The 26,145-nt window shown below is 43.1% G+C and overlaps 2 protein-coding genes across 2 annotated transcripts in view; both read right to left on the reverse strand.

The window, feature by feature from the left end:
• CD101 (CD101 molecule) overlaps nt 1-4,719 on the reverse strand; it is a 33,414-nt gene extending 28,695 nt beyond the window's left edge. The window contains exon 1 of the mRNA XM_009890111.1: nt 4,671-4,719. Within this exon, the coding sequence (XP_009888413.1) occupies nt 4,671-4,719 (49 nt within the window). The remainder of the gene's footprint in view (nt 1-4,670) is intronic.
• The window catches only part of PTGFRN (prostaglandin F2 receptor inhibitor), a gene marked incomplete at its 5' end in the record, with an annotated part of 43,566 nt that continues 18,599 nt past the window's right edge, over nt 1,179-26,145 (reverse strand). Inside the window, 5 exons of the mRNA XM_009890087.1 lie at nt 1,179-1,193; nt 4,511-4,974; nt 6,258-6,563; nt 13,421-13,528; nt 23,819-24,238. Of these exons, the coding sequence (XP_009888389.1) occupies nt 4,808-4,974; nt 6,258-6,563; nt 13,421-13,528; nt 23,819-24,238 (1,001 nt within the window). The remainder of the gene's footprint in view (nt 1,194-4,510; nt 4,975-6,257; nt 6,564-13,420; nt 13,529-23,818; nt 24,239-26,145) is intronic.

Consider the following 26,145-nt stretch of genomic DNA (forward strand, 5'->3'; position numbering starts at 1 on the left):
GGCAGGTCTTCTCATGCATTCTACTCTACTCCAGTCCCATTCAGCCCAGTGGAGGTTTTAGGACTGGCCTGGGTACTATCGTGGAACAAGCACAGCCAAGCACATTGCCTAAGCCCAGTGCTATAGAAGCAACTAAACACCTAGACTCTGGCATGGAAGCGCTTTTCAGGCCGTCTCTGTGACACGAGGCAGCTAGGTACCCCTATATGCAGGTAGCCGAGCTGAACACATGGCAGATACAAGGTGATGCTGGACACTTGGTAACTCCCGGCAGTTACTTGCAAGTATCCCCCTTCATCTCCAGACTTGAAGTTTAGGCTTTATTTTATTATAAAATCCTAGCACGCTGTCAAGAACTGTATTAAGATCCAGGTCATCCCAAGAGGTGGGGGAGGCAAGAGGATTTCATAAAGCTAAGCCAAACTTACCAGTAAGCTGTAACCCGCACAGCTAGAGGCCAACAGCTGCTGTCCCACACCATGCCACTCATGACTCGTGGGCACGTATGTGTTAAACATCTGCAGCTGCCAAAGGCTCTGTTGAGGGACCATTTATATTTCTCTGTCTCAGTTGATGGTCTCTGCTACCCCTGAGGAACTTACAGCTTGACGCCACCTCCCAGCTTCCTGTAGGCACGCTATACAGAGGATATCTTTCCACGCCAGCTGCAACACCACCATCTGGAAAGAAGCCCAAGGTACACATTTTGCTATCAACTGGCCTGCACTGCAGCCACTTTAGACAGAGCATGCACCGGTTTGAAAAAAGAAGCAACTTTGCCAAAGCCTGTCTTGGACTCCAAAACCACTTCTGCCTCAAGCAACTTCTTGTTGGAAAGCAAGTCACCTCCTTGCTGTACTATCGTGGTGTCCTTACGTGGTTGCTGGCAGTGGGTGAAATCCCAAATTCAGCCATTGGCAAGGTAAGCACAAAATTTACTTCCAACACTACTGATTTTCCCCTTGTACCTTGGAAATGAGAAACCTCAGGAAGGATTCAGAGATTCAACATCTGATGCCCAGGTTTTAGAGCAGATATTGAACACACTCCTAACTGTGACTCCTGGCCCTAGGTAATCAAAAGGAAACTCCCCCAACAAAACCATTGACTTACAGTGGGGTAGAAACATGATAGAATCAGAAAACAATTACATTCCCCAAGTCATCGCACCAATGTAGCCAAATATTTAAAACCTACTGTAAAATAGAGCTCATGGTTATTTTACAGAGTAAGCAGTGCTGGAAAGAGGACTGTAAGGTTTACATTTGATACTCTTGCCTCAACAACAGTGTCTGCGTAAATGCAAGGTACAAGGCAAGAACTGCCCATAGCTCAAACATCCAGACCCACAGCACAGACATAATCAAAAAGGCTCGCTCTTTATTTTAAACATAAAAAGAAACAATTTACACATCATTGTTAGAACTATTCGGTACCTGCATTCCAGAATTGTGCCAAACACTTTATTTTATAACCTGGAAATTAAAACAAAAGAAAGAAAATATCTTGCCCTTCTGCTTTTTGATGTTCAAGCTTGTCCTGGATGAAAATTCCAAGTGCCTGGAGAAATTTACCAGCTTAACCAGGAGACGTGGCAACATGAATAGAGGAAGATCAACGTGAGCCCTTAGGATACTTTGACAATACCACAGGTTGCCGCAGGGAGGATATGGATGCTTGCACTGCATCTCAGGCAGCTTACTCTCCTGATACTCGGCAGGTTTAATACACAACCGGATGCACGCACACCTCCACTCACACAAACCCTGATCACACAGGAAATAATAATAAAAAACATGAAAAGTGACCTAGATATTTTTGTTTCATTAGCGATAAGATTCCCACTCTATTTTAAAAAAAGGGGGTAATACAAAATTGGCACAAGTAGAAAGAAACCTGGGGGGTAAGTCTAGCCCCTCAGCTCCTAGCCTTCCAACTACAGCAAATACAGGGTGGAAGGGGTTGCAGCATTGCCTTCCAAGTGGCTGGCAGCAGTATGAGCTAGCAGCAAACTTGCTTCACTTGGAATGACAAAGATGATTTGTTATGGGCCACGAAGGAAAGTCAGCATTAGCTAAGGACATGGGGACCTTTCACTACAGAAGGGAGCTCTGACCAGAATAACCCTGAGTTTTTTCCAGCAGGGAGAAAGTGTGCTATGTTGTGTGCTTGGGAAGAGCTGGCGGTTCCCTGCTTGTTCGTTCCCTAATTATTGCATTACAGTCATGATCCTCTCTCCCGAAAACTTAACCAGGAGCACAGGAACAAGGAGTCAGTCTGCAAGGACAGAATGTGACTGACGCTGTGCTTTGAACTTCACCACCACTACCCACCCCTCCCAAGATGCCCCAATGCCACAAGCCTCGCATGAAGAAAGAAGATGTTAATGCATGAAAGAAGCTGCTAGATCAGTGTGGGAAGGACAGCCAGTATACCAAGCATCAGAATGGTGTTTCACAACATCCACGGAAAAAGCAAGATTTTACTACAGCAGACAGGAGAGGAAGAAAAATTCTTGCTGTGAAAGTACTATCTGAGTGAATCCCTTCCTCAACTCCCTTCCTTTGGAAAGGATCGCTACAGATTTCTGGGCTTTCACAACAAAAGCTAGACACTGCTTCTGCCCTGTTCCCTCAGCAGAAGCAGCTACATCTGCCTGTAACACAGTCCTTTTCAGAGCTCTTCCAAAAAGGAAAGTATCAAACCAGAAAGAAAAGTTGCTATGAATGTTCAGGCCAAAGTCTTCCAGAGGTTTATAGGTTTTGGGTGTTCCAGTCTTGGAACACTATATGAAATGTCTTAGAGAATCCAATAATAAGTTGCAAGCCCCAATTATGCAAATCAAGTCCATTTTGAAGATCTCTCACATTCAGCTTCCAAAAACCATTGGACACCTTTATGCATACATATGTACACATATGTGACTGCATGTGTGTTCGGCTGTGGAAAGCAGAATAGCCTTCTAGAAAAAAAACCCTCATGTCAGCCTCAGAACAAAGGTCACAATGCAAGACAGGAAAAAAAAAAGAACCCGCACAAAGAAAACTTACCGCAAAAAAAAACTGATTTTGGAATAGCTATAGTGTTGAGTGCAAGGTTCCACAAACAGTAATTCTAAATGAAGCCTTCATAGCACAGACCTGCAGCTCCCCTGGAATTTGCAGTGGGATGAGATATTAGTGAAGCAGACCAAATACATAACACGAGTCTATGGCAACAGCACATCACAGCCACTACCTTCCATGGATGCTCTCCTTTAGCATCTTTCCTTTTACCTTAAAAAAAATATATAAAAAATGCAAAGGATTGAGACCTGGTCTCAGCTCTACATTTCTCACCCTTCTTGATGCGAGCCAAACCCTGGCTGTGACATCAGGTTGCAGTACAGTCATACTTCCTTGTTTGTTTATACACAGTATCTTTATTCTGACTTTTATTGCTTAAAACACCAGCTGTGCTGGGAAGACAGGACTGCCTGGAAAAGAAGCTGCTCCCACTCAGGAGCCAGCTCACTGTATGTGGAAGACCAAAGCAGGACTTCTATACTATAACCTAGGAATAGGCCTCAAACCCAAAGCCCTGCTGCAGGCCCATGTACAAGACCAGGATCATTGGAACATGAAGGATTCTTGCTGCCCTCTTGGGCTTGCTCCTATTCCTACCCTGAGCTGCGTTTCAGATCTCGCACTCTGCTCACAGGTTCAAGGGTTACCACTGAGTGACCGGCAAAAGCAGCACTGGAGTCTGGTCTGTGCATTTGGCAATAAATAGTTTACAAGTCTTCTCTAAACATGATCAGTTGGCCAACTGCAGACAACGATCCACCTCATTTTTATTCTTTTTTTTCCTCCATAAGTCACACCATCACCAGTTGGGCAAGGTCTCCCACCTCCGCCAAGGCCAGAAGGTGGCCAAGCATCGTCCCTAGACACCACGTGCCCCCCTGCCCCAAGCAGAACAGGGTCTCAGGCACAACGTATTGGGGGGAAAAGAAGGTGGAAGGGTCAGGGAGAAGGTGGCCATAAGTAGACACCCAACAAATGCTTGTCTGAGGACTGATTCTTCAGGGTTGCCAAGTAAGTCCCTATTCACCACAGCTAAGAGCTTTGAGCACTGAAAATAAAATTAAAAAAAAGCTTTAAAAAAGTGTCTCAAAGACCTCCAAGCAAGTTACGTTTTGGGGTTAACTGCAAACCCTTTGAAAGCCAGGGGAGAGAAGGCATGCTGACAACCACAAACCAATTCTTTGCTGGAACAGTCTCACAAAGCATCAGCAGAGAAACCTTCTGTAGCCTTCAGTCCAATATAGAGAAGGCTGTGAGATACCAAGGTGGACAGAGAAAGGGAACAGGATGGTGTGATGGGGGTAGAGCAGAACTGTAGATTGGTTAATACAATTAAAGTCTAACACTTCTACCAGTCCCTTTCCCACCCATCGCCCTGCCCATCATGTTTTTATACAAGGACATCTTTTCAAAACCAAGAGGAGGGAAAACCCCAACAAACAAACAAAAAAAACCTTAGTGAATTTTGTCACAGGGCCCTGCTGAAAGAAGGCTCAACAGTTTGCACATTAGAAGGACACGATCCCTATGCAGAAAGTGCTGCTGGAAAAGGAGAACTCCGAGTCGCTAAATATGGCCTGAATGCTCTCAGGACATGATGTGTACCAAGGAGAAGCTTGAGGTCCAGGCTGAAATCAGAGAAGAAACACACCATCTTGCCTGGGCCTGTGAGCAAGTGTCTCAGCACAGTCCAAGAGTCCTGTGAGTCTCTCCTGAAATGCAAGTGTGTCTGGCTCCCATGCTCAGTCCATCTCCATCGACATTAGCCGGCGACGCTCTCGTCTTGTTTCCTGTACTTCCTTCTTGCAGCACCAACGGGAGCTGCAGTAGCCAATGAGGCAGGATAAGAGTCCAATGACAGTGGCCAGACCAATGCCAATCAACAGGGGATACTTGAAAGCATTCAGAACTGAAAGAGGAAGGCAGAGTCATTAGATATCACTGAGAAATTCAGAGATCCCCTTTATTTGTTCTTCCTAAGAAAGGAAAAAAATCCCACATTATTCAGTCATTGGCAGATTAATTATTTCAGAAAGAAATTACTCTGCTTTTCCTTCTTGATTTCTGCCTTTTGAGGTTTGGAAAACTAGTCTCTTACTGCACTCCCTTACCTCCTCACCCTAATTATTCCTCCACCATTTCAAAGGCTGAGGGAGATTGGAAGCACCAGAGGAACCTTAGAGTGAGACAGCAAATTAGAGCTAGTTCCAAGAGGTATTCCATTACCTGTTCCTCTTAACAGAAGCCTTGCAAAGTTTCCCCATCAGCGGCAGACTGGGGCTGCACTCTGTAGTATGTTTCCAAATGGCAAGGAGTAGACTGCTGTACACTTTGCTTGATTAGAACTACTCATAGAGAATATTCACTGCCTCTTAGCAACCCTGTCTTATAGACCTCCAAAGATGGTACCTAAACAGGAGATTTAATTTTTGGCACCTACCGCTCAGTTAAAAGGCAGGGTCAAGAACTGTAAGGAGTTTGGGAAGTACAGTTATAACAGTTATCTGCACAGCAGGGAGAACAAAACCTTCTGACTCCTTTCAAGTTTATGGAACTTCCCAATATGACCTTTTCTGAAATACTGAGAAGAAAGCAACTAGTTCAAAACCCCTCCTACATTAATTTTCCTCCTTAATTACATGCAGAATGCAGCATCTAGCATGCAACTTGCTTCTCATGAAATCTAGCAACATTTGCAACTCAGGTTGGAAAGCAGACGAGGCATTAAGTGCAGGGAGCAGCATGTCTTGAGGTGAGGAGAGAGAGGAAGGAGTCAGAGCTCTGACTTTCTGTTCTCAGATTTGATATTAAGCACAACGTGACTCTACTTCACTCATGACCCATCTGCAAACCAAGGCTTCCTCCTGCAGACAGCAGAGGGGTTAACACTTGGAAAGAATACTATGCCTTGACTGAAAGATGCCCCAGCTATGCAAAACATCACCAAGAGATGATCAGGAAAGAGAACATTCCAGTCTTATGAGTATGATCTGTTCAAGCCTACCTACTCTACATAATCTGGAATCAGAAGTTGCAAACAACAGAAAAGGATAACAAAATCTAATGAGATTATCACAGGCACCCTTAAAAATAGCCAAGGGGAATATTTGTCACAGAAAGACATAACACGGTGTTAAAAAAAAAAAAAAAAAAAAAAAGAAGTACTGAGTAACACATGTTGCAATCTCTTACCATCCATTTTCACAGATAGAAAGATGGGTTTAGCTTTGATGTCAGGTTCCCGCTGCCATACGCCAGTAGCAGATCGCACCCACGGGGTCACTACGCAGTAGTGGTTCCCAAAATCATGGTCCTCACAGCCATGCACACGGAGCCGGAATTCCAGTGGGCTGATTCTCTCCAGGCTGAGATCACTGCTCCCATTTCTCCTGCTCTGCGTGACAATCCCTCTCCGGTCCAGCGAGGCCAGCAAGACAGGCTCTCTGTCCAACGCAAATGAGCGTACAGCAAACCACGAGACATCAAAGGACATATCATCTGCATTTGTGGACAAAGAAGAATTTGGACATGTCGGTGAGCTCCGAAGAGTATTCATAGTGCCACTTCTCAGCAGAAAGGTTAATCTGCAAGCAGCATAGCCAACACTGGTCTGACAGTGGAAGAAAGAAAGAAAAGAAAGAAAAAAAAGAAAAAAGAAAAGAGTGCTCTGAACATGTCCTTTCTAGGAGGATTCAAACAGTGAACTGCAATGAAATACACTGGCATGAAGAACATAGCTGCACAGAAAGGGTGACTTACTACAGGGATGACAAAGAGGAGGTTTCTTGCTTTCCTGCCTGCCGTTCTAAAATTTATATTTCATCTATGATCTAAGTTTTCACCAAGCAGGCCTAGTGTCATAATAAGTTCTATAACTATGCTGAACCCACATTGAATTGGAAGAGCTAGGTTATTTGCTAGCAGAGAGTGACTTGCAATCACTATCTTCATGCAGGGCCTACACAACCACAAAGTCAGAAGTCTCTTTCCTGAGGACTCCTTCCTTACATTTCACCTGCCTAAATGAAAACAGAGATTCCACACAGAGCACAAAAAAAATTACCTAAAAACATACAAAGCATTCAGGAGCAAAGCCTGACCACAATGCTTTTATACTTTTTTTTTCCCCCCAGAGTTGCGGGTTACTGTCACACATCACCAGGCATCACGCCTTGTACAAGTTCTACCACCTAAGGACATATTCTACAAAATCCACTTACAACACCTTTAACATTTAACATAGCTGACAGGTAGTCAGAGTTCATCAACACATCTAGCTCTTCCTATGTTCATGCAAGATCCTATTGATCCCATTAGCAAATCTCAGTCTTAACCCTATTAAGCTGATGCAGCTGAGAATCTACTTTAAAAATCACTGCTATTCTTTGCTAACGTGAGCCCAGCAACACCTGTCAGAGTCTGAAACCTGGCATGACCTAAAGTATAGACAGGAAAGCCTGTTCACTTGTTTCATCAACAGGTCTTCCCTCCTGACGCGTGAGCAAACTGACAGGCCCAAACTGGAAACAGAGGTTACTATTTCTGTCCTGAGTTTTGGGTACTAGTAGAATGTGTGCACAGGGCTTAACCTTTTCTCACCTAAGACAGACCCAGTGATTTTGGCGTTATATCAAACCTTAATTTGCTAGTATTGAGATCTCTGAAAAATATAGTATTAGAAATCTGAAATTGAAAACTGATCTTTTGTCTAATTGAGTTTGCTCTTCTCAACTTCCACATTTCATCTCCAGGCTAATAGAAAAATTAAAGCCCTAAACCTGCTGCTGTACTCAAATTCTTCGCAGGTATAAGGGAGGACAATTTTTAAGCCTCTATCAGGCAAGCTAACATTTTGCGAAGGAAGGGAATCTTAAAATAATATTTTAAAGTAAAGTGAAGTAAAGGGACATCCTCAGCTCTGCTACTTGAAGTATAGCATCAGATGGCCAGGTGGAACATTCCCCCTTAATGCAAACAAAAACCACCCACTGTTTGGGGTGTAATTAACTCCCCTGTAAGGTGCACTGCTTTTACAAACATCTCCAAAAACCAAACAAAAAGATGAGAAAACGGATGTTACTCCCAGAGAAGCTGGCTGATAAAACTGTTTTGTAAGACCAGCCCGTTTCCTGCCCTACCTGCCACCGCCAGCTGCTTCGGGTGACAGCACAGAACTTCAAGAGAGCACCTTGCTGGTTTTGCCACCCTACAGGAGGAGTAGGTTTCCCAGGCATACACGAGGGTTAGTATATAAGTAATTTGGACCAGCAGCACTCACAACAATCACGCTTTCACTCTTGCCCATTATACTACAAGTACTACTACTAGTTACTTGGCATAGCTCTTGGACTGCTTCCCTTGAAAGCAAAGTTAATAAAAATTACCATAAACACATGTTCAATTAATGGGACCAAACTTTGACCTCTGCTTTGTGTACTCATCCAACTGTGGGAAACAGGGCCTCTACTGGAGAGAGCTCTGTTTCTATAAACTACTCTTTGTCTCTGCTGGCTGTTTATGCCAAATAAGGTAATAGCACCGGTCCACAGGCAGTCGTGTTGGGAACGACCAATTCCTTCCAAAGATCATCAAGATTGCCATTAGCTCTTGTGTTTCCAGGTACCATAGGAGCATAGGGACACCTTCCAGGCTAACTCCAACTACGCTGAATACACCATTGCCCTTCCTAAAAAGGGTTTAAACAATAAATTTAGATATTAAGAAAAATAATCGAGCTTTGTGATTCCCACGCAATTTGCTACCTTTGAAGAATTCCTTCTTTTCAGTCTCAGTTAATTTGAGGTTCCCTTCCCTCCACATACAAAGATAAGTGCAAGCACTTGCTGTCACTTTGAAATAGCTGAATCTATCTTCTGTGGTTACAACATGGGACAACAATATTATGCCAACATATTTTATTAGTCAGTATACACAGTATGCAATTAGTGACTCACTACAGACAGTAAGGGGGAGGATTTGGCTCTGAGTACTCTTTGTCACTATCCCCCTTGAAATAGCTTAATACAGTAAAGTCATCTGATTCATTTCTGTATATCTCTGGTTTTCATGCAATAAAAACACAGGAAAATTTAGCAAAACCAGGACATAAATCAGCTGCTCTCTAAAGATCCACGATGAACATGCCTAGCAGCTCCCAAGTGCTAATAAATATGTAGTTTTACTAACATAAAACAGGTAACACACTAGGCTTCCCAAAAGCATCTGCACCATTCCACACATGCCTTGCATCAATGTTGACAAGTCACTCTCACAATATTTGTCCCCAACCTACCAAAAAAAAAAAAAACAAACAAAAACCCAACCCAAGCACTAGAATAGCACTAACAACACTACAAAGGTTTATTTCATGGGTTCCTTCCATGCTCCACAGTGTTGTAATGTAGAAGGCCATCAAGGACCTCAGTGCCCCAGGTCGTGCAAATCAGCTGCTGTCAGAGAGGAACACAAAGCATGGACGCTTCAGAGCTCTTCCAGCAGAGTAATAGTGGTGCTATGCTTCCTCCCCTCCTCAGTTAGTAAGGATCATCAACATGTAAAGCACATCTTTATGCACATTTCAATTTGACACACAGGACTAAGCTGTCTGGGTCTTAGCTGCTTCCCTGGCCAATCGCTCCTCAAAACAGCAGATCCTATTTCTAGACCAGCTCTTAGGAACCATGCACTTCCACTGCTTAGAATGGAGCTCTCTCAACATCTTGTTACAGTGCTGAATCACAATTTTGAGACCCTTTTTGTTTACTACATTTAAATGAGGTTGAATAGGGCTTCCTAGAGAGCTGAGCAAACCACTTCAAGCCATACAAGAGGTAAACAAGCTGGTTTTGTTAAATTCTCCAGAGTGCCCACTGGGTCTGTCTGGAGCAGATAAAAACCATCTCCTTTCAGGCACAGTAAGTAATACTTTTAAATCCCTAAGCACATAGCCCAAGAAGGGGTGATCTGGGAAACCTAGAGAGATCGTTTGTGAAAATGTGTATTCAACAGAAATATCAGAAGTAGCTTTTATATCTTCAGGGCACAGAAGAACTACTATTCCCCCCTGACACACACATACTCCCCTCATATCAATTCAAAACACTAACCACAGCTGCCAAGCCAAAGAAGCATTTCTTTAGATGGAGTAGCTGCTGCCATGTACTGAGCTTAGTCATACACACTCCATTTCAGCAGGGTCTCAAAGAAGCAGAGGAAATTAAAGCACGCAGCAGTCACGACAAAACCTTTTCCACCCTTTTGAAAATTTCCCACAGAGTGGGTACACACAAGCACACACACACAGAGTATTGTGAATTGCCTCCACCAGACAAGGGTCCAACCCATAAGTAACACTTCCAGAAACAAACAGACTGATCTAACTGTAACAAAGAAGGGCACTGACAAAGATCATTGGTCATTTAACTCTTCCTCAGCTCCTTGGCAGTACTTTGTTTTTCTGATTGTGCATACAAAGAGGCACCTAACACCTCAACTTATTACAGGAAGCATGCATGCTAATCCACATGTGTGCTTCCAAAGTTGAGTGCCTGTATATACAAGAGCAGAGCTGGCTGGCATACCAAGTGTGTTCAAAGTGTTTCGGATGCACATTTAGCAAGACATCCTGTGAAATTCCCTGATCCTTCTTTGCTCACAATAGGGACCAAAACACAGCGCTGCAGCAGGTCTGACATCAGGAAAGAGGTGGCCTTTGAAAGCCATCATGCCCCTCAGAAGAGAGCCAAATGCAATTGCTCTGCTCTCCTTTCTCATCACATTCCCAAATGGAAAGACTGCGTCTATACTGCTGTCATGTGTTTTCTTTTAAGATATGTTGGCAGCTCTTGCTCTGTTTACCTGATTACCTGGTGTAGGCTTTCCCTAACAACATGCCTCATTTTCCCACTGGCATGAGACAGCCCTGTTATTTTAACAGTCTTTCTAATGTTTGGCTCTCTTTTAAAAAGCAAGTTCTCCATTCCACATTCCAGTTGTGAATTAAATTGTGATACTGACTCAGCATAGAGACAGATCAGAGATGGGACACAGGGAAATAAGGTTATTACTGAGGAACTACATCTTTTTGTTATCATACGAGCCCTTAAGGCTCCCCTTCTTCACCTAACCTGCGCCATTACCATACTGCTCTAGTCCCCTCCATCTCTCAAGGCCAAGAAAGCAGACTGACAAGAGAAGCCTGAACACCCTACAGCTGTTGTATAGATTCTAGCTGTTCCCTGCAGCTCTTCTGCTGGTCTCATCCAGAGCACCAGCAAGGACTGGAGAGGGGACAGCTTCTCAGACCTATATGAAAGGCCCAGGTGGGATGTCTCCACACAGCATGGCTGGTTAGGCCCCAAATCCTGCTCATTCAGCAACCGGAAGCTCAGAGTGCAGACTGAAAAGTTCCCTCAAAACCTGTCACAATACCACACTTTACTCCATTCTAGGTGTATCTGTTGCCTGTGCCTCATCTGTCCCATTACAGACTCAAAAAAAAAAAACCAACACAAACCCACCCAAAACAACCAAAAAAAAAACCCACAAAACCACAGAGGCAGAGATCTGCCATGTTACAGATAACATTACTCAGCTATGGAACAGATTACAGTGCTGACATTTAAAACTGCACTGGCTGCTCATGACTGCTGGAAACAGCATAATTTCCAACTCCAGGCATCATTTATCAATTCAACAGACATCCATGAACGCTTATGAAGATGCCCAGTTAAAACTTAATGAGCAGCTCCTTGAAGAGGACACCTTTTTAATTCGATCCCTTTGATTATCCTTATCATGTCAGTGCTTCTCCCAGTCTCAAGATACTAAACAGACAAAAAAACATCACAAACCCAACTGCAGCGGAGCACTGACAGGAGAGCCCTGAAACTTGAAAAGTGGCCTCTTTTTAAGTTTTAAATGAGTCAGGGATGCTGAGGCCTCTTCCACAAGGCAACCCCATGCTTATTTTAGCTGTTGAACACCAGTAGAAGCAGCAGCTGCTCCCTGCCAGCAATTATTGCTTTGCAAAGAAAGCCAGCTGCTTTGGGTACTGCCTCACAACAGTACCTGTAAGAGCTTGGGCACACCTCAGCTTAGAAGAGGCTTCCTGCTGAGCAGAAACCACAGGACAGACTGAGGTATACGCACAGGCATACATCACTGTTTACTATGTCCATTATCCCAGGCTATGAATCTTTTGACAGCAATAAAGTTTACTCAGCTTTTCCTTCCTACCGATAATTTCTATAATAATATAATCTACAGACTTCTACCATCTTTTCACAGGTATCACACAACTGTAACAAATTGCTTCCCCTTTACACTCAGATTTAATGTAGAATGTACATCCTGGAACTTCAAAGTGATGGGCCTTTACTAAGCTTGGTACTTGATCTCATCAGCTGCTACAATATAAGTAATATTTTCTGCACAACACCTCTTTTGTAGTAGCTTACGTGTAGATTTCTAAATTTTGCATGAATCATGACATCCTTATATTTAAGTAGGTATATACATTTATATATTTCTATTTACATGCATATTTATAGATTTATTTTAAATATATTTTTACATTAATATGCATAGAATGACTTCTTAAAAAACCTAAACTCTCTCCAAACCCAATTTTTGGGTATAATAACCAGAGTTATTCTCACAGCATTTTGATGAAAAGCAGCTCAGAAAATGTTTGGCAAGCAGCTAGGTTTTGAGCAATTCTCTGAACTTTTCAGCTTTTCATAAATATTTGCCTTTAAAGTGTCCACTAGCCTTTTCACAGCAATTAGGTGTTTTGTTTCTTTCTTCTTCCACACAGAAAAGGAGACTCACCTCCGGCAGCATCAGCAATAAACATTTTGGCATTTAGGCTGTAGTAGTCAATTATTTTGACATTTAGATTTACATTAAGCCTTAAATTCACACTGAAGTGTGAAGCTGACTGGCCAAGTGACTTTAAGATTTCTTTACAGATGACCATTTTCTCCTAACAGGTTTTGCCAATAGACCTCCTTTCCAAATAAAGGAAACAGAAATAGTTTTCATGGCCCGTCTAATGGTGATAGGCTGAGATTACCAGCAATGGGGTCAGTTGGTACAGCCAGCACAGGGGGGAGTTAGCAGCAAGAACACTTTTTTCCCCTCCTCTCAGAATGTGAAACAAAAAAAAAAATCTTGTTTGAAATTGGGCTGTGTAAGCCAAACATGCTCTCTTATATTTATCTATTTCTATAGGATTTTCAATGCTGCTTCTCAATTCTCCAGCCTCACTCAAAGGTCATAGGGTTGTAACTGCTGGTATTATTCTGCCTGGTGAAGGCAAATGCATTACAAGTACAATAATTTTGCCAAAATACCTGGCTCAAGTGCCATTCCTTCCGTTGTGACGATACACAGCAAGTCTGCCAGTTCACCCTGGTAAATCGTCGGGTTGTCAGAATGCACCGAGACATTAAACACAGGACCTAGAAAAGAGTAACCACAATTATTCATGACAGGCTTTTCTTCAGTGTCCAAAACCTTTCTTGTGTGTTTCTGAAGTATTCTTTACTAGTTTGTGGAGAGAGAGCTCTGAAGTAGGGAAAAGCAATCATGCAAGTTTTTGCAAAATAACCAACCATTTTTAGCCATTAATTCCTGCACCAAGACAAAGTACTCAAAACTACCAGACCTGTCACCCAACACAGAGGCTGCTGCCCAAGTCTGCCTTCTACTGTCCTGCACAAAAGGAGCCAGTTTCCACTGGTGACTTGTCTAAGAGCATGAGTTCAGGTCCTCAGGCTAACCCAGCACTGATCTTTTTGGCTGAGATTGTCAATAGGAATTCAAGTTAGAGCAAACCACTATTTTAACAACACGTAGGGTTCTGCTACAGAACTGAAACAGAGACAATACAAGAAGTGCATCTGACAACACTTTGCTGTGGGTTTTTCTTCAGGCTCTGCCACAGATAGCTTCTTCTGTAGAAGATGTCTCAAAGCCCAAGAGTACAGTAACTCCTTCAGTTACAAAGCAGTGATGATATTGATGAAAACCACTACTCTGTTATGAAATGCTCAGACACCAGGAAAACATGTGGTGTTTGACTTCTGAGGTATATAAGTTAGAAAACAAAACTTCCCAAATTTTGACAATAACTACATCTCTGGTGCAAAATTAACAAAACCACAACTCCTCAGATATGCTGACACTGCTAGTACTCTCTTTCACATGGCAGCAACTGAAGAATGCGTCAAAATGTCCTTAGTGATTTCTCTACTGAACAAGCCAAAGGACACAAATAGGAGAAAAGCTGATGCTAATGATGGCCTCTGGGATGGCTCTGGGGGAAGAGGCCAGGGAACCCAAGAAGGAACTTGAGACTCAGATTAAGAAGTAACCCTTTTTACCCCTCCCTGGACTCCATTAGCTGCTATCATTACCCGGATTGGCTACTTCTGGGACAGCAGCAGCAACAATCAGCATAGAAAGATGGTTTGGGACAAATGAAAAGCTGTTGGAACATTTGCCCTTCTCCACTCTTACGTGCTACTGTTTTAGTACAGGAACTGTAAATTTCAAATCCACTGAAGATCAGTGGCAAACAATGCTTTTGATAGAGAACATTTAAGGAAATCAGACAAGACAACCGACTTGTCCCTTGCCCTCCCAAATTGTTTCTGTGGAAAGCTATGTTGATAATTCACCACACTGCACACACTTATCATATCACTACCAAACTAAGGTTCTGGAAAGAAACTTGGATGTGCCGTGAAGCTAAAGTTATCATTTTTGCTGAAACTATTCTAGACTACAAGGGCCCGGCTTGTTTTGCTCAGCAGAGATTACACAGCACAGAGAAATGAATTGCAATTACAATGCAATAATTAGTTCTGTGGCGTCCAAAATTCCACCCCCAATTTTCACTGGGCACAATGTGCTGCTCTTTGTTATACCATAAATTTCTTACAGCCCTCTTCTCTGCCCCAGAAGCAGTTGTACTTTGTACACAAGGGCAGTATGTAGACATATAATCCCAGAAGTTTATACCTATTTTGACACTAGAAGTCCTCTCTTAAAAATTAAGATTGCAAGTTACCCCACCAAGCAAGGATAAAAGGGTGGTAGGGATGCAACAGAGGTTACATATGGACTACCAGCTGAGACACCTACATGCTTATACTGGAACATACTTAAGGAAATAAGAGACCCAGAAAGCTCTGAAGTTCAGCTGTTCAGGTAAGTGACTTCATGAGCAGGCTCCAGCCCTAGGGAACTAAAGGCAGCATGGACCAGGCACTCCAGCCAACTGTAACCAGAAAAGTCTCAAGCTGTGTGTGAACTGCCACAGCAACAGAAACAAAGAGACTGTCAAAATCTTCCAGGAATATCCCTGAATTCCCAGCACATACCCTCTGCTGCACTGATTGAAGGCAAAATAGCACCATAATAATCCTGGTACTGTCTATAGCTCGGGGTCTATCCTAAGTTCCAGCAGCAAGTTAGGTGACATCGTGTCAGGAATATGGGACATGCTCTACTCCAGCAAACAGGCTCTGTCCTGGCTAGATGCTGGCAGTGACTGAGCAAGGGAGATAAACTGCATGATCCCAACTTTGTCAGGCTAAGGATGGGCTGTCTTACCCCCGACCTGGCAGGGTAAACAAGCAAAGACAGGGTGTATATAGACAGGACTTTTCAGGCCTTATTTGTAGGCTGAAAGTCCAGGCATCTACTGCCTTCTACAGACCCTGGCTTCAGACCTTGGCACGGCAACAAACCACTAATGCAGAATGGAGTCTGAGCACTCCTGGCCATTGAATATCACAAGGGTAAAAGCTAAGTTTGTTTGGTCACTCAGCCAGGAAAGCCATGTATCATAGTAATGCAGCACTCCCTACATACTCTTCAGTTCTGGGTCACCAAGCGCATCTCTACCCGGCCTCCCACATAAAGAGTCAAAGCTTTCTGGGCAGTAAGAAGGCTTCTAGGCAGCATCTGCTCTGTCATTTCACGATTGTACTTCCCCCTGGTAAGCCACAAAGTTATTTCCCTTTTGTTATTTCCCTACTAGGCTACATCTTCTGCAAATTACCATCTGTACCTCCAGGGAGAAATCACTGTCCTGTGTTAGAAGAACTGGATTTCAACAGAGAGTGGAGAGATGCGTCAGGGATTGTGCTCTCCCTTCTGCAGCTGAAGAGGGAAAACAATTATTTTTTTACCTTTTTAAACCTAAGCAAGCTTCATTACAGTGAAAGCTTCTTAGTTCAGTCTTGAAAACTGTGGTTGCAACTTCCTAGGACGAGCATTTTTTCTTCTTTGGAAGTATCTCAGGCCTTCTGCCCACATAGCCCCATGCCCTGCACCTCAGGCTGCCCTCAGGCATGAAAGAACAGAATAAAGCATCTTCATAGATTTTTATTCCCCCCCCCCCTACAAAACATGAAAAGGCAGGAGGCTGTTTTCAACAGAGACCCGTTAGCCCTGAGCTGGACCACAAAGACCATTTAATCCCCTACCCTCCACCATAAGGTACACTTGAGTCATCACTACACAGTCTGGGAAAGATTCACAGAAGCTGACAACATGGCTCTAATCCCTCATTAAAAGTCATCTGCATGCCACCTTTCTCTAAAGAAGGGTTCTTGTCTTGGTTTTGTTCAGTTTTATTCTAAGAAAGCCAACTGACCAGTGTTTTTAACCTGGTTATAACTTGCCTCATTTATGTTCCCAGATTAAACAATTTACTCTGGCTTCAGCTGAACCTGTCTGGCAACAGGATGAGAGAAGCAGGAATGAACTGCATGCCAATCTCAAAAGCAGCAGCAAACCAGTGTTTGTTAGTGGGTTACCTAAAAAAACTATCACCTTATCTAACTGGACATCTGCTTTACTGCAGGTTCAAGAAAAGCACCTAGCCAAAAAACAGCACCAGAGCAAACACGGGATGCTTCCAGACACATTTTCAAGGCTCCTGAGGACCTCCCAAGAGGTCACAAATGTGCCACAAATATCTTCAGCAAGGTGCGGATCCTGTTGGGGTTTTGTGTTGGTTTTTTTTTTTCCCCATTACCATCACACTGCAGTATTCAAGAGGCCCTGCATCTGGACTCCACCAAGCAGTGCTTGGCACATAAAACCCAACTGCTTTTCTTAAGTTTTTACCCTCCAAGACAAAAAAAAACCAAAACCCAAACAAACCTCAACCCCAAGCTTACAGTTGCATGTGGTAACAGGCAACTCCCAGTCGACATTGATGACACCAACTATCAGGGTCTCAGCATCACCACTTTCAAGCACTTGCAGTGTCACAGGAAAGGTTGGTGAGGTGACATGAAGTCTCCTTCGATGAGATCTGAGTTCACGCTACATTAACACTGAGAAAAATAGAACTCTATAGATAACAGATGATGCAGCTTTGTTCACCTTGCCACAATCTGAAATACTGTTATTGGCACCTACTGGTCACTTGGGAGAATAAACAAACCAGAATTTAGTTTCAGTTGCAGGGTTGACAGATCAACCATGACCTGTAAAGCTCATCAAGAACAAGTGTAGTTGCTCAGGAGTTTGAAAGCTGAGAAATAATTGGATTTTAATAACTTCAGGTTTGAAGATGTGTCATTCCCTCAGCTAATTTGGAAACTAAAGAGCACAGATTTACAAAACAAACCAGCATTCCCAATTCTAAGAGCTAAGCATCAACCTTCCCCTAAATTGCCATCTTCTGCTGAGACCTTTGATTTGAACTAAGCCAAAAATCTGTTACTCACAATAGTAAAGCCGCATGTAAGCTTAGATACACCCCCTAAAAGAAGTTTTCTTCTTTAATAAAGTAATAACAATTTTATGTTAAAAAGCATCTGCAGTCAAGATAGGAATAAAAAGAGTTTCCAGAGCATTTATTGACTTCTGAATGCTTGAAAAAACACTATATAATTTTAAACAGAAAGTGAAGAAACTGAGGTTAGAAGTTTACTAGAACAAACCTTTAATGGTAGATCTCATTGCTCAAACCGTTGATTTCATGCAACCCAGGAAGGAAACTCCAGGATCCAAATCCTATAGTGATACAGTTTTCAGCTAAAAAGTGTATTGCAAATTTTTCCACATATGTAAATGAAAGGAAAAAGTGTTTATAAGCTGCACCAAACTTGGTTTACTACTTTCTGCTCCATCACATTCACACTGAACAGGCTGCAGGGTGGAAAGGAGGAGTTTAAGTTTATTGAGTTAATTTACTTAGCTTAAGGATTTACATACTGGAGAAAAATAAAAAATCCTGAGCCCTATTTACCTGATGTCACCCTATTCTCCCTGCTTTCCTTCCCTGCTCAGTAATCCAAACACCTTAAAATCTGCAAGAAAAAGATGGGGAAAAGGAAGAAGAATAACCAAGAGCCAGCTAACATCTAGATTTACAACAGAAGAGATCCTAATTACCTAGGTGACATTTTGGCCTTTTCTATATCATTTAAAGCCAGTACTTCTCTGCAAAAATAAGGTATAGTCTCCCCACAGACATGAGTTACCTTTCTTTCCCAGACAAGTAAAGTAGAGCAGAGAAAGGTCAAGTAACCTGACTGACAACAGAGATCCAGAGCAGGCGATTCTACCCAAGAAGCCTGCGCCTAGTCCATTACTCAGCAGGGAGGCCTCAATCACTGCATGTAGCTTCCCTCCTTGCAATCAGCCAGCACCACAGACCACAATGGGGAAAAAAAAATGATGCAACCCACAAGTCTTCCAAAATATTACTCACATCTGCCCTGGCACCAAATCATTCACTCTTAAACCAAGAATCTCATGACCTGCCTTTCTCCAGGTAACGAGCTCCTTCACCCACACTATTCCAGCCCCCTGCCCTCTCCCTGCTTCTTCATGAAGCTGTTCCCTAAGTGTTACCCAAAGCCGACTCTAACATAATAGCTGTTACTGGAAGAAGCCCCCAGTATTTTAGTCTGTGGTTTCTACTTCCAGCTACAAATTAATGTACTCAGGCACAAAGGCACACAATGACAAAGCACGTTCCTGCCCATTAACAGTGTATGGAAAATACCAGCCTTTCCTGCCAAAGAGATTCTGCTGTACTGCTCTTCATTCACTTCCATGATTAAGGTTTCTTTCCTTTAAGAATCTTTCTAGTCTCCTTTCTTGAAACTGAGTATCTCTCGGGGTCATTGCAGGGCATAATTTCATTTTAATTGCAAGTTGAACATCAATACTCAGCTCATATTTCAGCAGCTCTGTTTATCTCAGCTTCTTCCAAAGCGAATGATAATACATTGCTGTGCAATGAGCTCACATGTTCAGAGTTGAAGATTTCATCGAGACGCGTCCCTTAAAGTTCTCTTTCATTTTTGCCTCTCCAGAGCTTTCTGCCCTCTGCTGAATGGCACAGGGGGAAGCCAGCTCAGAGCACAGCCAAGCTCCGAATGGTTCTCTCTCATAACGTATTTCTCAGTATGAGATTAAAAGCTTCCTTCTCCCTGCTTCCCTCAAGGGAAAAGAAAGTAAGTCACTTCTGTGGAAATCCCTGTGAGTATATAGCCGGCAATGACACTCTAAGCACTAACCTGGGTTGTCGGGTTCAGGGTAAAAGAGATAGAAATTTAAAGAATAATTTACGATGCCAGGATAAACCAGGTGGATTTCACAGAAACCAGGTGCCCTGGCATTAAAAAAAGAAAAAGAAACACCCAACAACAAAAAAAATAATCAGCTGAAGGCTAGCCGGAGCCATTTGAACTAGATACCAGTACCCAGACCTGCATCAGGTAAGCACTCTAATCTCAAGCAAGTTCCCAGCTATTTGACTCCCACCTCTTCTGGCCAGCTTGGCTAAAGCTGCAGGCAAAAGGGAGAATGAAAAAAAGATGTGCTGCCTCTCATCTGCTGCCCAGCCTTTGCAGTGCAGAGGCATTGCCACTGAAGCAACACCTCCAGGTTACCAGAAGACAAGTGAAAGATTTCAGGTTGGGTGGGTAGGATCCACAAGTCTCACAGGAAGCTATTTTGATAACACTGGCTTCAGAAGGAGAACAGCAAGGAACAAAAGACAGATGTGTGCCAGGCTGAAAGAAATGCTATATACACATACACCATCCAGTAGCTCAGGAGGAGAGAGGATGGAATTTGAGTTTCAGCAAAAATGATGCAATGAAATTAAGAGAAAGCTTCAAGACTAGCACTGGCAGCTGCTCTTTTCCCTTGCATTGCTGGGAAACCTTTGAAAAAGATGGCAGAACTTCTGTTCTAGACTGAGAAAACCAAAAAGAAGCACTGAAGAATATTAGTCTTCATACAGAACAGCTTCCTTCTGCCCCCCCAAATAAGTTTCCTTACAGCTACTGGACATACAGCAGGCGTTCATTTTATGACATTAGTCTAGTGATCCATGTTATTCATAAGGCCAGACCAGAGGATTCACAAGATCCTCTCTGGTCTTAAAATACATCCAGCACAGAACAATCTGCCATTGATTGAATATTTGAAAACTAATGACCTACACTGGGCTTCTCACCATCACCCTCACCCCCTACTTCCAGTTTATATATTCCACAAAATCCACATTTCATTTTTTAGTTCAGGAAGTTTCAAACAAATGCCTTTACATTAACATTTCAGATCATTAACCAAATGGAATAAATACGTCCCTCTGCAACAGCAAGTGGAGAAAGAAAAGAGGTCTCTGCTTGCAGCCAGCAAGTTCTGCCTTCAATGGAAAGAATCCGAGCAAGACATTTTCCACAGATGTTCATGGAAAAACATTTCAGAGCACTGCCACATTTCAAGCCTATTGTGGCAGGAAACACTGAAGTTTCATGTGCACAGTCCCCAGCTCATATATAAGGAGCATACAGGCCTCCTGCCATTCAGACAGATCACATTGCACAATGTGTATGCACACTAAAAACCCATTCTTGAAACATCCCTCAACTCAGAGAGATCTGGGAGGATGTCAAACTGGAGGGAAGAATTTCCAATCCTAGCAAGTCTCCCCACCTCCTATCAAAGGGGAATCAATAAAAACAACTGAGAAAAATTCCTCCTACCACTAAAAGCTTCATGTAAAACCCTTTAAGGGCTTCCTTCTGCTGAAAAGGCTGCTTCCGTATTGATCACCTCCCCACCTCACCCCTCATAGTGCAAGCTGAAAAATGCTGTCAAAGTCCAAGCCTTCAAAGTAGGGAGGAGACTGGAATACCTTCTATTTTTTAAAATTATACTGCCTTATTATAACCCCTCCAACAGTCACAGTTAAAATGTCCTTCTGTTACACTTTGAGAACCCCAGAAGTTAGTGCAATTGACTCATTAACAGCTTTACTATCAGCGACAAACACGCTCATAAGCTACTCATCGCACCCCACCCTCCCTTTAACTCAGGATTTAGCAGAGGGGTGCTTCCCAGCTTTTACAGTTGTCTTGAGAGCTGCATGCACGTTTTTTCTGACGCTTTACTGTTAGTACCTTCCCTCCAATTTTGGGGAGCCTCTCATTCTCCCTAGATACCACTAGCTACCTCAGCAGTTCTGCCTTTCACCATTCCCACTAGGGAAAATCTGGCACCAACTTCTTTTTCTGAAGAACAAGTTTGACAGCTGCCTGTACCACAGGATGCAAGACAAGGGTGTGATATCTGAGCTGTGCTTTTATAGCTGCTCCACAACTTTGCCATTACCCCTAGCTCCCTGACTCAGTCACAGTTTGCATCAAAGACAAAGAAAACCAAAGTAACACACCCACAAAACATCTTCTGTCTTCCAAATAATAATTCCACAGTTAGTCCATTCTAACTCTGCTCATCATGTGTCATCATGCCCAGAGATGAATGTCCAGCAAGGATATCCAAGGAACAACTGAAGGACACGAAGTTCATCCATCAGTTGAAGAAAGGAAGGTATTTCAAGCCAGATTTTAGTACATGCCAAGATTATTTTGGGAAACAGCTCTCTCGTAAATTGTGCCTGGGATCTCATTTCTCTCTTCGTTCTTTTGTAAAGAATGAAAGGCTGACAGGGCTTCAGGACCATCCTTCCCCCTGCTCCAGCCCTGCTACTGGAATTCACACGTTCCCAGGGCAGTGCTACAGGCTGCCTCCCTTTCTTCGCTCCATGCGCCAGAAATCCGATCTGGGTGAAGAGGCTGGGAGTAGAGAGTGACAGCAAAAAGTCAAGACTGCAACGTGCACACTTCCCTCCCTTGCATAGCTTGCAGGTTTCCCTCTGAACCATGGATATGAATAGCATCCTGCCAAACTTTTTGAATGGGAGTTCAAAGTGACATAACGCAAGCAATGTTGGGAGGGGTCACCAACCTCCTCTGCTCTGCAGGAAAGCCTCCACGTAAGAGCTTGGAGGGGTGGGGGCTTGAGATAGATTTCGTTCTTGCTGGTTTCTTGCATCACCCCTTTGCAAATGCTGCTCTCCCACTCTCTCTGACCCAGATATCAAGAGTAATAAGGCTAAAACTATAGCCCATTAAACCACCTGGAGAAGACAACAAATCTACAGCAATATTCAGCTGTGACAGTGCTGCTCTAAGAGCCATTTTGAACATAGACAACTAAGATTATTTTCAGAACAGTAACTTACCATAAAACTAAACAAAAAGCCAACCAGAAATTACCTAGAACTGAAAGAAGCATTGAGCTGAGTCAACGTCCTCTCTCTGGCCAGCTTAGGTCAGGCTGCATCTTCATTAGAGTTTGTATCAGGATGCTACATTTCAAAGCTTCTTACAAAGGGATGTCCTCATTGCAAGGCTGTTCCCTATGCTCAGCCCTTGCCCTTTTCCCAGTGTGCCTAGTATAAGGAAGTTCAGTTTTTAGAAATTACTTCATAGAGAACGATTACCTTACTTATGTATGCAACCATACATCAGGCTGCTCTTGTCTAGTCACAGACACATCTTCTAAAAACCCTACAGCCCACTATTATAAGCAGAATAACTCACATGAAGAACAAGAGATGTGAGGAGAGACCTTCTCCCAAGCTTTGTTTGTGAATAGGAATAGGGGAGTGCAGAAGGGATAAATAAACATAAAGCAGCTAACTGGAGAGCTCGAACATAGGATGCACCTTCGGGCTACACCAAGAGCTCTTCAAAACTGCTCAAGAAGTCAACAACTTGGTTTATCAAATCATGAGATGAGCCTCTCAGTCATAAGTGCCCCACTATTATAAAAACAACTCCGTGGCACTTCCCACTCAACATAGCATGATAAGAAGGCAGGGTTAACATGCATCTCTGATAATCTAAACAGACGTTGAGATTGCTGAAATGTTACCATTGCCTTGACCTGACCATTTTCTGCAGTAACATCAACAGGAAGGTGTGCTCACGCAATGTAATGCTATGCTAATCGAGTCTGGTTTGGAATAGAAACCCAGTTTATATTAACATTCTTCTAGAGCAGTCACTACCTAACACCAGTCTAGTGATATAGCTGGCAAATGTGGCAGCAGTTATTCCATACTGAGAACCAGCTCTGAGCCTGCAGGACCATAACAGCTGCATTAGTAAAGAAAACCCCAGAGGCTATGATTACAGCCAATTCATTAAACATCTTTCTGCAAACAGTCAATAGCACAAAGGACACAAGTACCACCAAAGGAGACATGCAAAGCTCTCAGCCATCATACCATTTAGAAACCTCTTCCATGTTCCAAAGAGTAGGGATTTCCCAGAGACAGAGAAACCACTGGGAAAGCATCAAAGAGCCATCTCCCTTTCTGGCTTAGACACACAGCTGCCAGATTCTATACCAACCTGATGTCTGGAAGTCTATCTGGATAGGGTTGGATAAGCCATTCACTGCTTCACGCCACATGCCACCACCACCTGGAGACCAGGCAGTCACCACACAGCGATACAGCCCAGCATCAGAAATTTGAGTCTGATACATCCTGTAGCGGAACTCATTCTCTTGGACCTTCTCCAGAACCACACCATCCACACGAGTCTGGTCTGTCCAGTCTTCCAGCCGCACTACTGAATCCTGGTTCAATGAGATTATGCGAGTGGTTCCATTGGGATTCGACTGATCCGTTAGTGGCTTCTCAGCTGTAATGAGGACAGAATAACGTGGCGTCTTGATGTTTTTCGAAGACACTTTGCATGTCATCTCAAAAGTGTGGCCTGCTACAAAGAACGGCTTCAATTTCACTGCCTCCACTGTAAGCGTGTAATCTGAAGAGGGAAGGAAATAAGCAGCAAGAGAGGGGTTAATAAGTAGGTGCAGATATTTCTGCAGCACCTTTCAATCTAGAAGATAAGCCAAGTACATTTTTTTGAACGACAAATCCCAGTACATTTATCTAAACACATATGGACATCCCAGAATGCTACTCAACAGCACACACACACACCAGTACACAACAGTTTGGGTGCAGATGCAAGAATTCAAATGAACACCAAATACTGAACAGGTGATGCAATACACAGGCCTTAGCATGACAGTACCTCCAGGACTTTTTTTTATTCAAGAGTAAAGGTATTAGTAAGACAAGACTCAGAGTCCCAGTTTTACATTGAATCTGGAAGAGCACCCTCAGAGACAGGGTACAAGGACACTGCTGAAGTACTCATGGCTAGTGACAAAAGCTGCCACTAACAGAATCAGCAGCACTCAGTGTATCTACTTTTATTTGCCTTGAAAATCCACCCTAACAGCAATCTAGACACATTCAGCTGAACTCCCAAGATCAGCTGAAATAGAATGACAAAAAATTAGTGCTAACACAAGAAGTCTACATCTGCAGCACCCCCATACAGACACCTCCATGTTGAAAGAGTTTGATATACCTCTGCCCCTACCTGTGTTCTTTTCCCTTGCTTCTCATGGTTCACCTGAGTACCAGCCTACCAGAAGTCTTGTTGTTTCCCAACAGCCCCATTGGGCATCAAGAATGCCAGCAACACTTACTGTTCAGTTTCCTTTTCTTTCTTCAACATTCTCCAAGTCTGCCAGCTCCTCAATCCCAAGAATCCCTTAATTACAGGGTTTGGGAAAATTATACATCTAGAAGCACAGCCCCAAGACACAAAAAATACAAACTCACAATAAGAAATTGAGAAAATGAGGAGTGACTGAAATTAGAACCAGATAAAAAAGAAAGGGAACTGCTAGTTTCCTGGCACTGCAATGACGAGACATCCCACACACTCAGGTTCTTCTTAAGGAAAGGGTGCTGGGGCAGAACACACAGCTTACAGCTACTTCCCAAAGGAGCAGTATTGCAAGAATTCAACCAGTCCAACTTGCTGGACTTAGTTTGCTGCAGCATATTCTCCCTTCCCCCCCTTATAAAAAACACATATAGACACATTAAAAAAAACCAAAACACAACACACAAACAAAAAACACGACACAGATCACCTTTATGCAAGGTGAAACTTCTCAGGAAAAGGGAAATAAGCAATGGTGAGATTGTTACACATTCCCTGAAACTGAACTAAATGCAGTATTATTTATGCCCTCCCCACAAGAGCAACAAGATACTTGTCAAGATTACATTTTGCAGTGTTTTGCCTTCGAGCAGCAGTTTTCACAATGAGTAAACACAGCCCACAAGATGAGAAACCCGGTATGACAACTTTAAATCAGTACTGTATAAAGCAGATCACAGTACAAAGCTATATAAAGAAACAGCAGGAGTGAGGAAGGCTGCACTGCTTCTAGTGGTCTAGCTGAGCACAGAATTACTTGATACTCCACACCAATCCTCCCAAGACTTCCACCCGCTAGGTGGGAACACAAGAGTTGCACATTTAGGCACTCAGGGTACAATCACAATTGAAGGTGCACACACAGAGTCATTCTCTAGTCCCTTGTGTGAGAACTCATTATGCATCTGATTCCAGACTTCAAATCCATTTTTTCCTCGTTCTGTGTCCGTAAGATTCTGATATCACCTTCTTCATAAGGTTGCAGCATTTAGGAGCCCAGCACAGACCTCATATTGCCACATATTTTAGGAACCTAGTAGCCAATCATATTTTTGTCTCAAAAGCAGAAGCACAAACAGCTACCCATACTTCTCTGTCACATTTTGCTGCTTTCTAGGCCTTGCGAGGGAGCTCTGGGCAAAAATCCC

The sequence above is a fragment of the Charadrius vociferus genome, unplaced genomic scaffold (genome assembly GCF_000708025.1).
Source record: "Charadrius vociferus isolate BGI_N301 unplaced genomic scaffold, ASM70802v2 scaffold287, whole genome shotgun sequence".
In the NCBI taxonomy this organism is placed as follows: Eukaryota; Metazoa; Chordata; class Aves; order Charadriiformes; family Charadriidae; genus Charadrius; species Charadrius vociferus.